The 12,564-nt window shown below is 34.3% G+C and overlaps 1 protein-coding gene across 2 annotated transcripts; it reads right to left on the bottom strand.

Moving 5' to 3' along the window:
* Positions 1 to 392: 392 nt before the first annotated feature.
* Positions 393 to 12,334, bottom strand: LOC148851091 (autophagy-related protein 101-like). Of its 2 annotated transcripts, none has more exons than XM_088944962.1 (7): positions 11,855 to 12,334; positions 11,651 to 11,687; positions 10,765 to 10,850; positions 9,330 to 9,425; positions 8,422 to 8,587; positions 8,168 to 8,330; positions 393 to 788 (listed from the first exon to the last, which is right to left on the bottom strand). In XM_088944962.1, the coding sequence occupies exons 1-7, from the start codon at positions 11,885 to 11,887 to the stop codon at positions 713 to 715; spliced, it is 657 nt and encodes a 218-aa protein (XP_088801088.1). In that variant the 5' UTR covers positions 11,888 to 12,334; the 3' UTR covers positions 393 to 712. The 2 variants fall into 2 exon arrangements, with proteins under 2 accessions (XP_088801088.1, XP_088801089.1); XM_088944963.1 differs by having other exon boundaries at positions 8,422 to 8,551; positions 11,855 to 12,306.
* Positions 12,335 to 12,564: the final 230 nt, after the last annotated feature.

Below are 12,564 nucleotides of genomic sequence, written 5' to 3' on the forward strand. Positions count from 1 at the left end.
GCTCAACGTATATACCAGTTTTAGTCCATGGACGAGGGCAAGAAGTAAAGGATTCCCTTTCCTGGTGGACCTAAGTAGCTTCACACCCATAATTTATTGCATTTTCCCGAAACCAACTCTTAATTCTCTATTTTCTTAAATTTGTGAATTTATTTTGTGCAAAGAACAAACCTGACCACTTCATTCCGGCTGTAGATCTTGACAGCAAGTGATGACAGAGATGCTAGCTATTATGTCCTCACCGCCATTCAGGTCGATTAGATTTCTTTCCAATAGAAAGAATGATGACAATCCCGATAGAATGGATCCCTCCAAAGAGACCAAAAACACATCACGGGACCAAATAATGCTTATATGATAGAAAACATATCCACAATTAGAAAATATGCCACTTAAAGTAAACAAATTTTGAGATTTTCTTAGTTTATTAGCCAATTACAGGTACAAGTTTTGTAAACCGCCAGGTATGATATGTACATATTAAACATCCATGCTAATGCCACCGTCACTACTTGCACAGGATAAAAACCCACCACCCTCCAGAAAAAGGATCGTTATACAGAAATTATATGAAACTTTTCTCCCTTGTACCCTATACATCACCAATCATTACCCTCTACTATGATCAGAGAAATCTTTTCAAATATTAAAAGAGAATACTGTATGGGAGTTGAAAGCCACTTTCAGCAAGAGAGCTCACCATCTCGGACAATCAGCTAAGCATGGTTGGATGCCCAGTTTGGAGCATCCTCTTAATCACATCCATGCCAAATGATGAATCTGATGAACTGTGTAAGGCAGTAATGTAAATGTCAGTGTCTGATCCAGAGATCAGATCAATTACGAAGTTTCAGTTATAATGACAGGAACAGGAAGGGGGAATATATTTAAGGAAACTAAGAGGAGGGAAATGAATTCTTTCGCCATAAAATAATTTTTCAGAGTTTTTGACTTCAAATATGCAACAAAGCATGATAGACATTCAAAAATATAGATCAGATAAACTAGTACACATGTAGCATGCAAACAAGCCACTGTGACATTATATTTTTTTTTATCAGCGTGGCATTATAATAATCTTCCTTCTACATATTATTCCTTTCTGCAGCCCCATGCAAAAGGCATCATTTGTATCATGTCAGTTCTAGTAATAAGAACCAGGAAATTAGTAGAGAAGATTCCTCAAACTAAAAGAATACTTGAATGAGAATTACACTCAATTCAGCTCAACAAATAATTTGTCCTAATTGTTTGCTGGGATTTATAGTAAACAGAAAAGTAAAATAAATTGATAATCATAGCAAATTTGTATAGAATTACTCAATTCAGCCAAGTATTTCAGTCTCAAAATTGCTGAGTGACGCAGCATGTTCCTAGTTAGACTAGTTTAAGCCTCTTCAGAAGGAAAAAAAAAAAAAAAAAAAAAGGAGCTAAGAGATCTGAAAGGAAGAAAAGGCATAAAAAAAATTCTAGGCCCATTCTCATTTCACAAGAGAGGATCACAAGAGAAAAACTAGCAAAAACCAGAAGTGGGGCCCAGAGTCTCTAGTGAGGTAAACCATCTAAACTGCCCACCAGAGAATGCCAAAACATGTTAATTGGTGCAATCGGTCAATGAAAACTTTGACTCTCACAAGGAATATCTGAAAATCTCCTTTTTTGGGACTGAAGTGGCAGTTAAATAATGTCTGAAGTCCGATTGCTTTATTACTTGAATCAATTTATCTAGATTCAGATACTTGGTTATTTTTCTCTTTTCGTTTAATGGAGCGTCAATGAATTAGATGCTACCATATATCAGTTTTTAAAGTTCTCCTAGCATGTACGGCTTGCTTAAGATAAAGCTAGTTTGTTTAAGTTGTAGGTTTGTCACTTATCTTTCAGCCTATTTTTCAAGGACCAAAACTTATCCGTTTTGCATGATTTTGGTGTTATTTTACTGACTTATAGGGTATCAATGACAAGAAATAAGCTTTTTTGTTTCTAGTGTGTAATAGAAGAAAGAGTCCCCAAAGGTTGACCAGCCTCCTCTTCTATAAGTAACGTGGTGTATGGAAGTCCAAATTTTGCCACTTATTCCTGAAATTAATCAAATAAGTGGCTATCCCCCTTTCAGTGTATTTGGTTATGCCTCTGATAGGCCCACTAATATCTCACATTTTGCTCTGGTTAATAAGTTTTTGAATAACCATTTATCACTTGTTAGACGTCAATATAAGTTTTTTCTTCACTTCTTGAACATTTTAGAACTTCATAATGATAAGAATGTCCTTCATACCCATGCAGCTATGCTCAGCAATATCCAACATGATGATCGTACTTTAAAAGCAAACCATCCAGACATAAAAATAAACCCTCATCCCAACAAAAATTGAAATTTCAAATTCGAGAACTATTGTTCTTAAGAAGTTTTCTTTTCTTCCTCCTCTGTTCTTAAGTAAAGATCTAAACCTTCTTGCTTGTTTTTTTATTCAATTCTGATTTCTCTGCGTTTTTTCTTGAATACAGTGTTGCATGGACTTTCCACATGGATGAAGCATCCATGTCAAACATGCATCATATTCGTATACTTAATGAATTCTTGAGGGACACTTCTATGTAACATTTTTCCTTGATTTTCTTGCTTATTTGACATAAGTTAACAGCTAATGTACAGAACAAATGCTATTTTCCCCATAAAATGTCATTAAGAAACAAAGATAAACTTTTAAACCTTTTCCTATAGGTATAAAATCATCATGTCATAATTGTCAAGGTGAAGACTAGGCACCTAGGTGATAATGCACTCATGGAGGATCACTTTGATTATTCGCCAGGATATTTTTAACATGGTGCTCTAGGATACTTTTATATTTTTAACTTTTTGAGATTCTAATAATAAAGTAGAAATTATCAAACTAAATTATTCAGTTTTAAGTTAAAATACTAGTTTCTTTTTATTATTATTATCAGTTTTTAGGGTTCAATCAACACGTATACTGACTTAAACCCTTGAAGACTTCAAAACTTGAACTGATAAGCATAGAAGAACTCAAAATTTTATCCAATCAACATATTGATTAGTTTCATCATTTTTTCATAGAGGCTCAACTCCTCTAATTTTTGAAATTTCTTCATTCTTCTTATTTTCATAATATGTTGCTTTTCTATGTTATAAATGAAGCTTGTAGATTTTTTATGAAGATTATAAACAATTAATAGTGAAAGATGGTGATTGCTTGCTAATGGAACCTAAGGAATTACCCTAGGATTCATGGTTTTTATTCAAAAAAAAATCACCTAGGTGACTAGGTGACAATTAATAGTGAAAGATGGGTTTTATTCAAAAAAAAAGAACCTAAGGAATTACCCTTGGATTCATGGTTTTTATTCAAAAAAAATCACCTAGGTGACTAGGTGACAATTAATAGTGAAAGATGGGTTTTATTCAAAAAAAAATTCATCACCTAGCCTCACCTCGACACCTTGGAAACTATGCCTCTAGGGTCCATTGTCATACTCTGACAATCAAGAAATACAAAGATAGCTTAACATGTGGAGAAATAAGTTTGTATGGTCACAACACTTTCTTTTGATCCTCCAATAAAACACAACACACTACCAGCCAATTGAAAAACCAAATCACCCAGTGAGTGCTTGCCTCGGTGATTTGGAGTGATTTGGTTTCAATGTTTTCACATGGTCACAACACTTACTTGCTATCCTTTAATAAAACACATCCATGCTATTAATCAAACAAAAAAAACAAATTATCCTGTGAATGCATCCTTCTGTTGCTACCCCAAATGACAAAGTCAGTAACAACCTGCTAACATATGAAAAAATAGAGATTATCTCTAGGGTCTACTCAAGGTTCAAAGTATCGACACGTATCGGCCGATACCATATCGTTCCAGGATCCCTACGATATGCCCCTATAGTAGGTGTATCGGGGTCTAACCGGTTCAGAGGGTGGAGGAGACCTAAATCGGCCCCCCTGAACCAATTTTGAAAAAAAAAAGTAAATAAAAGGGTATCGATTCACCCGATGCGCCCTTACCGGCATATCGGGCGTATCAATATTTTGAAACTTGGGTCTACTATCGTACTATAACAATCTAGAAAAATTGGTGAAGCCTAACATGTTGAACGATGAGTTCACACAACCATCTCAACATACACATTTCTACCCATTTCTGCCATCTCAACATACGCATTTCTGCCACACCCATTTTTGGACATTTTGTTTCTTGACTGCCCAAAACTCTACTCGATACGACATAACTGACCTTACAATTGTTTTATAGAATTTTTCTTTTAATCTAAGTGGTATTTACTTATCATGTAAGACTCTAGATGTACCCCCTCCATTTTGCCCATCTTGCTCTAATTCTATAGGCAACATCCTCCTCAATCTCCCCCTTGTCATGAATTATTGAACCAAGGTACAAAAAAGGCCACATTGAGTTATCTTTGATTCTCTTCATCTCCCAATCCTAAACATACATTGATTTGCACACCTATCTATACTATAGATAAAAATGTGGATGCAGAGCGAAAGTTTTTTTGACTAAAATTACCCTCTATTTCTTTGTTTGAGAAAGGGTATAAAAGTCATTTTACAGTTTTAAAGCATGCTTTAATGGCTACTAAAATGCCCATATTTGTGTATTAAGTCCATCTCTAATTGTAAGGGTTGAAAATGTAATTTTAATTATTACTTTCCACCTCATTTAATCCTCCCTCATTAAGTCTTATACTTAAGGTATTAACTCCCATTTTCTCTTGTTAAATCCTATATTTAAGTTATTTTTCACTAACAAATGTTGCTAATTAGATCTATGCCAATATTTTTAACAATATAAACCCATATATATTAAAACTGACTCGAAAACAAAACCATTCTTTATCCAAGTGATGGCTAAGCAATTTAACCATCAGAATAAAATCGATCTAACTATGAAGTCATAGTTAGGTAATAAATTTTTTAATAAAAAAAATATAAAAAAATTAAAAAAAAAAGAAAAGTTAGACACATTTATGATATTTTTATTAATCAATTTTAAAAATAAGTTTAATAAACAAGAATTATTTTTGTTGATAATGAAAATGGAATACATAATTTGGAACTAAATTATTTTACTATTTAGAAAAAACCAATAGTTCTACTTTTGGGTCAAATGTGTTAACATTTAATGTTATAAATAAATAATAAAAATTAATAAAATATAAAATACAAAAACGAAAATAAAAACATAAATTTTGCAAGAAAAGCATCCAAGCACTTGTATAATATCATATAATTATCATATTAAACAAAAAGTAAAGAGTGACATCACAATTATTTTCATACAGAAATACAAAAAAAAAATTATAGAAAAAGTTGAACACGTCTATAATTTTATATTTACACTACTATTAAAAATATGAATAAGATTGTGGAACTTTCTTTTGACTAAAATACTCATTTTTTTAATTTAGTCCCTGTTTAACTGAGGATTAAATTGTAAATTAAACTACTACCTTTCACCTCATTTAATTCCCACTATTTAAATCTTACATTTTTTTTATAAATGAACAAAAAAAAGATACACCAAAAAAGATAAAACATCACAAAAAGAAGAGTCTAGCCAAGTAGGTAGGCTTGTCAATGATACTTAAAACTTCACAACTCGGTCCAATTATCACATATTTGGATGAGGTGATTATGTATCAGATTTGCGTTTTGCAATCTGCATCTGATTAATAATAAAAAATATAAAAAATACATAAAGTTTTTCAAGAAATGTGGATACATTATTACTATAATTATCATCATGTAGAATTGCCGCGTGCAAAGCACATGCACCATTACTAGTTATTATTAAATTTATATGGCATATATTCTTTTTTAGTCCTACATATTTTAAAATCTCTTGCTTAAGTTATTTCTAAGGTATTTGTCCATAAATTTAATTTTGCACTTGCTCCTACATTAGGTTGATCAATTAAAATGGAGCAAGTGCAAGTGCCTGAAGCTGCAGAGACAACTTTTTTGTCGCATCCCCCAAAGCAAAACTTTTTGAAGATAAATGTGGATGGCAGTTTTTTGCGCGAAGGGAAGGCAGGTTTTGGTGTGGCAGCTAGAAATCATTTGGGTCTTTTGGAAGCCATCTCTTTTGGCCAGTCAGGTGCAACCTCTCCCCTCCGGGCAGAAGCATTCGCCTGCCTTCAATGAGTAAAGCTAGGGAAATTTGTTAACAAGGGTCCTTTTGTGATAGAAAGTGATAGCAAATCCCTGATGCAGGCGCTGATGTCAAAGAAGCCAAATGATGTCCCTAAATCTTTCTTTTTTTGCTAGACCACAACCTTGCAAAAAAGGGGCTGTCAGATTTCAGTTTTTATACAGATGCAATACCCTTGTGGCTAGCAAAATGAATGACCCCTCCACCCTCTCTGTAATTATCTTTCTTTTTGAGTAATATAATCCTATTTTTCTACCAAAAAAAATTTAAAATGATTTCATCAACAAACCAGGAGCACTATGGGAACCCCTGAACATGTGTATTCAATTCATCTATGATAAGTGCAAACAAATAAGGGCTAAAAGCACCTTAGTGAAAACCCCTCAAAACAGTAAAACCTGACGTCCCTCCCACAAGTGTTCTAACATTGGTTGTTGCACCCTTATACATGTTTTTTTTATAATTGAAAGAGGAATTTATTAAGAAAATATGAGAACTATTACAAGCATCCCACTGAGAGGCACGAGGTGCGGCCTCCCTTAAAAATGTGAAAGCCACATGGCACTATAGATAAAGATTACAAGGTAGCCCAGTACAAATATTCCCTCATAACCCCTTGTTTAGCAAGACAATTTGCCATAGCATTAGCAAACAGGTATAAAATATAAGAACCCAAAAAAATATGGGTTATTTTAATAGTTTATACATTTTACAGACAGGTATATGAGTACTAATTTTTCTTCTTGTTGAATCAAACTCCTAGATGTGTTAAATTCCGATTCCCATGTTTGTGTCCATGCAAAACTGCTCAAATCTTGGAATGTTCTTGATCGTTCTTCATTAATTTTTTTATTCTTTTCTGATTCGTTAAATTCTTCCCAAGTTTTCTTGCAATATCTTTTAATCTCCTTGAATCTTTATCAATTTTTTGAAATTTCTTGTTAGAAAATTCTTCTTTCTTGAAACTCTTGCTTACTAAAACATGTTTTGCTACCTTGTCCATTGATTCTTACTTTCCTTTGACTCTCAAGATTGATCTTAAATGAAAAAAAGAGAGATTCTCTATCCCTATAATAAATCACTCTACCCTATAGGCCTAAATACACAGAATGCATCTAACAACCCAAAATAGTTGTTTCTCAAAATTTAGGACCATTGCCACAACCCTAAAACTACCCTAAACAATGCTACTTTATCTCTAAGATTGATGCTGAAATTCTGTACTAATTAGGGTTGATTACATAAGCCCAAAATCATCTTCAAGGATAATTGACCTGCCTTAGGAACACCCCCAGGCCTTTTTCCAAATCCCAAACTTATGCTTTAGAATTCCACATCTCGCCCTTGCACAATTACTAAGCTGTTGTCCCCATACAAAGGCAACATCAAGAAGGTTTTTAGGTCAACATGTGTGGCTCCAGTATCAAGAAGCAAAGATTGAATGCTATAAATATAGCAAACATCTGCCTAACCAAAATTCCGCACCAAGGAATAATTTTGTAAATGACATGTCTAGAGATAGCAACACCACAATAGTCATATCCCAACTATATGAGCTAAGATATATAAAAGATATATCCATACATAATTCACAGAATTTAATCAAATTGCAAATGAAACTAATATTATTCTTAAGTAATGCCATCCCTATAGTTGAGAGGACAATAAATTGGAACTTTAAGTTATTCATTTCCATCAGATAATTCTTGAAGGAGATATATACTAAACTAAGTTGTAGATGTTTCCTGCCATAAGCGACAGACTCTAATCAAGGATAAGTTATTTCTGCTACAAAATACAAAAAGATGTAAATAAAGAATATAAGGGCACCGAGGTGCACAGACAGGGAAAATTTAAGTAATTAATGATCATAATTTCCACTTAAAATAGAAACCTACAAACAACCAAAGAGAACCAAAACTCTAATTAAGATGAAGTTTTGGAGGAATCAAGAAGATATCAACCTTGGAATTGTGATTTCATAGGGAAATGAGACACCCTCAACATTTGGAACAGGAGGGATATGATCTCTTTTCTCATTTACGAATTTTATGATTTGAAATAGAACTTCACGAAGAGCTGCCTCCAGGGCTGCCCGCCGAACACTTCTCTCCTCAAGGGCACACTCTGATGAATCAAAAGCATGATCCCATTATGAACTACATCGCAAAAAAATTTACATTGGTTGTTGGTGGGTGTTTAAGAACGGTAGTTATACCTCCAGGATCTACAACCACTTTGGAATGGTGAGACTTGGCAGAATGTGCTTTTGGTTGTTGTGCAACATTCAAATTGATATACCATTGTTCCCAATATAGGCGTTCTGTTTTGTTTGAGAACCAAATTGCCTGCTTGTTTTTCACCTCGTAGAAAGACAAACATATCTGCATCATGACTTCTAGTTAAGCTAAGAAAAACGTGAAGATTAATTTCATATCATTTTACAGTATATGATAAGAAACATCTTACTACATGAAACGCCAATATCACATTGAGAAAAGAAAAAAGTAATGCAAGGTGTTGATTGAACTACAAGCAACTGTAAAATCCCTACTCGAAGCAACAGAGACATAATTGAGTTAAGTCGAGACTTTGTTGAGTTCAGTTGTGCACCCAACCACCACCAAAACTAGTAGTAAATACAGTTGCATCTGCATTTGGAATTAACTTATCTCTCCAAGTCACAAAATTATTATTGGTGGGTAGATCTGTTACTGGTTAAAATCTGCCGTCAATCATGAAGTGGATTTTTGCTCATCAAATTAAAAATTTGAATTAAGTTAGCCTAGTTTAACCAGAAACTAGGTTGTTTTGGTTCCTTCCTCTTTGTCAAAACAAACAATAAAGACATCCTAGACTAACCAAAACCCAAATAATGAATCCTTTTCTTCTGCATTTCCCTTCTCATTTTTCTTTGTATTTATTTCCCTTGGGTCCTTCAAGGGTAGTTGGATTATTTAAAAGCAAGGGTAAATATTTTCTATATGGTTATTGATATACAATAATAATAATGATAAAATGGCAATAATAACAGCAGTAACTACTTGTGTCAAAACTTGTAGAATCTTAAAGATTTGCATATAGACTCCACAAGAAACGCTAACTGAAAGGCAATCAATATGTAACCTGACTTTTCTTGTTTGGGTGCTTCTCTACCCAACCAATGAACTGGTCAATCTTCTCCTCTATTTTCTTTTCAAGTTCAGCGTCCCCACATTGCACCTATGTAAAAAGAAGGACAAATTAAGGAACTGTTATATGCAGCTTGAGTGCAAGGAATAATATTACTAATACCATGAAATCTTAGATAATATATGGCATCACAAGTAAAACTGCTATATGTAAATGATTACTCATGGTATTGAAGCATAGTCCACCTACATTTCCTTGTTCTGGACAAAATAATTAAAAAACATTGCAGGGCATGCAACATTCAGTTCATGATTTTGGCTGATAAAATTTAGAAAATAGAGAAAATAAAAGAAAAGTAAAAAAACTCTGTGCCAAGTGCAACTGTTATAAAAGGATAACCTGTCCGCCAAGCCTGGGCTTAGAATCTAGGCTTGATTACTTACCATGACTAAAGTAGACCAAGTCTGACTAAATGGATTTTAGGACCTTGGTTTCCCAAGTGTAACATGGATTCAACTTTCAGGTCTTAATTAAAATATTTTTATAGGAAAAGAAACCAAAAGGAAAATGATTTGCATTCTCTAGGTTGAATTGGGCCATTAATGAGTTTAAAGCCCAAGCTAAATTCATTGCCTGACTCAAGCTCCATCCATATATCCCCATGTGGTTTCCCAAGTACAACATGGATTCAACTTTTTAAGTGTTACTAAAAAATATTTTTTTGGATAAAGAAATCAAAAGATTTTGATTTACATTATCTAATTATAGGTTGAGTTGCGCTTTGAATAAGTTTAAAGCCGAAGCTGAAGTTGTTGCCACTCAAACCCCAAAGGGGCTGCACCTGGCCCAGTCCAGGCTGTTTACACCCATGGATCATTTCAATCCTTGAACCAAAGATGAGTACCACCGAGCCTGGAGGGTTCTGTGGGTGGGGGAAACACATTAAAGCAACCACCACATGAAGAACTCAAGTTTTAAATCAGACCATTGGAGTGCTAATGAACAATACCATGAGTTGCATTGAAAACATGAGCTATTTTTTACCTAGAGATAGTATTCCTTTTTTTGATAGATAACAATGCTATGAAGAGAAAATGCAAATTGTGGTGATACTATGAATATAGATTCATGCAGGATAAAAACAATATGGAATTAAAGATTCATGGAACAGCTGTTTAAACAAACAGTGCAATTTACAAAGAGATGATGTTGTGGAGAATGGTTAACAATTTTTCGCTATATACTGTTGTTGGCTAATACATTTTTTTTTTCTGTTTTCTTTTCTTTTCCAATTTCATATGAGCTACTGCATACAAGCAGTACAGAAACTAAAGTACTAAACATCAACATATCATATCCTAAAAAGTTGGAATAGCTTCCAAACTTGGCATAATAAGAATCATTGTAAGAATTTGACATAACCACTTACATATGTGATTTCAAACAGTTCTGAGTCAATGTCTTTGGGTCGTACAAGACCTAAAGCCCTATGGAACACAATGGTGTGTAGAATACCTGCATTCAGTTTGACACCATTTGGCAGTTGAGGAAGAAATAATTAATAATTACAACAAGTACGGAAGGAATGCAAAGTTGATGAAAAAAAGCTTAAAAAGAACAAAAACAAAAAGAATTTATATTTTATGAGACAGGTCATAGAATCAAGGAAGACCTGACCAATAAATTCAACTAAAAGAATCATTAAGTAAATAATACAAGAGTCTCAATCACACTCCAAAGAGGTGAAGTTAAACCCCAGGTGTCTAGATTGATGTTAGGAAAGTTGCATCTGTAGGATAAAAAAGGAGTACAAATGATTAAAAAGTCATGTACAACCACACGATGAAAACCATGAAGCCAACACGCCAAGTACCATTGCATCCATCTTTTTGATCATTTATCATTGCATCCTTTCATTCATAATAAACCCATCCTTATGTTTGAGGAAACCAAGGTGGGATTTGTTTAGCATAAGCAATTCCAGACCTAAATTAAAGTTCTTAGTATAAGACAACCCTGTCTCTTCTTTTCTCTTCCTTAATTCTCCTGGACTTCTGAAGAACCCTTACCACGAGATTGGAAATTCATTTCAACCAATAGAACTACAAATTCTTGTCGCAGGTTTTAGCATGTATAAAATTTACGGCAGAAGTGCACAAAGTAAGAAACAAATGTACTGGAGCATGCATCCATTGTTTAACAAGAACAGCAAAAGGACACAAACAGCCCCATAATACATTAACCACATATTCATTAATTCATTCATCAAACTCGACCTAATTCTGCACAGAATCAGAAGCAATAAGGCATCTTACATCGCAGTACTTCCCGTATCTCAAAGTTCTCCACTTCCTGCAGTCACGTAATGTTGTAATCAGCCAAAAGCTTCATCAATCACTTGAAATTTAGCAATCTGGAGCTCATACCAAAAAGAACGATGAGGAAGGAAAGAAAATGAATTTTCATTGCCAATATAACACATGTAATTGAAGTGAAACTACTAAAATTCAGAGCCTCACCAGCTCTTTAAGTTGGCAAACCTCGCAGTTCATGATATCGTGCACTAAATAAACCCGCAAAATCAGGTCACACTGAATAAATAACCTAAAAGAGGAGGCAGAAGTTGACAAACAAAGGAAAGCCTATATCAAGAAACCCTAAAGTCTCATTAAGACATGGAAGAAAGGGAAGAACAATCACTGTTTCTGACTCGGGTTGAGGCTTGAGAAGCAAGCACAAATCCGAAGTCAATATCAGTAATCAACAAGATCGTTTTGTATTAAATGAGCAGTGATATTAGATTTGGGTGTTGTGCAGTCGGTGTAACGTTTCGTGGCGGCAAATTTGCAATCCGAGACCTCCAACGTACAATAACTCTATCCACATTACATAGCAGCTGTATATTTAGAGCATCGCCATGAATGATAACATGCAAATACTGAGATGTTCTCAATTTGCGGCTGTAGTATCATATGGGCAGGTATAGATAGGGTTCTCGTAGGAATTCGGGCCCAACCCGATCGGGGCTTGAAGTACAGACATGGGACTGAACCTAAGTTAGAAGTTGATTTGAGTTACAAGGCTGAAGGCCCACAGCTAAGGCCACAATTTGGGTTGGGTTAGTCCGAATCCACGGGTTGGGTTGGGTTGGGTTCATGCTTGGGTTAGGGTTAGGGTTGAAATTTATGAACTCAATTTTACTTTGAGTTGGTTAGGATTGACCCCTCGA

Source organism: Nelumbo lutea, chromosome 5 (genome assembly GCF_056320005.1).
Source record: "Nelumbo lutea isolate HS-2025 chromosome 5, American lotus-T2T, whole genome shotgun sequence".
In the NCBI taxonomy this organism is placed as follows: Eukaryota; Viridiplantae; Streptophyta; class Magnoliopsida; order Proteales; family Nelumbonaceae; genus Nelumbo; species Nelumbo lutea.

Coding starts and splice junctions, on each gene's coding strand:
- LOC148851091 (XM_088944962.1), bottom strand. CDS start 11,887: ATGAACTGCGAGGTTTGCCAACTTAAAGAGCTG. Junction 11,688..11,854: donor TTTGCCAACTTAAAGAGCTG/GTGAGGCTCTGA, acceptor ACGTGACTGCAG/GAAGTGGAGAACTTTGAGAT. Junction 10,851..11,650: donor GATACGGGAAGTACTGCGAT/GTAAGATGCCTT, acceptor AACTGAATGCAG/GTATTCTACACACCATTGTG.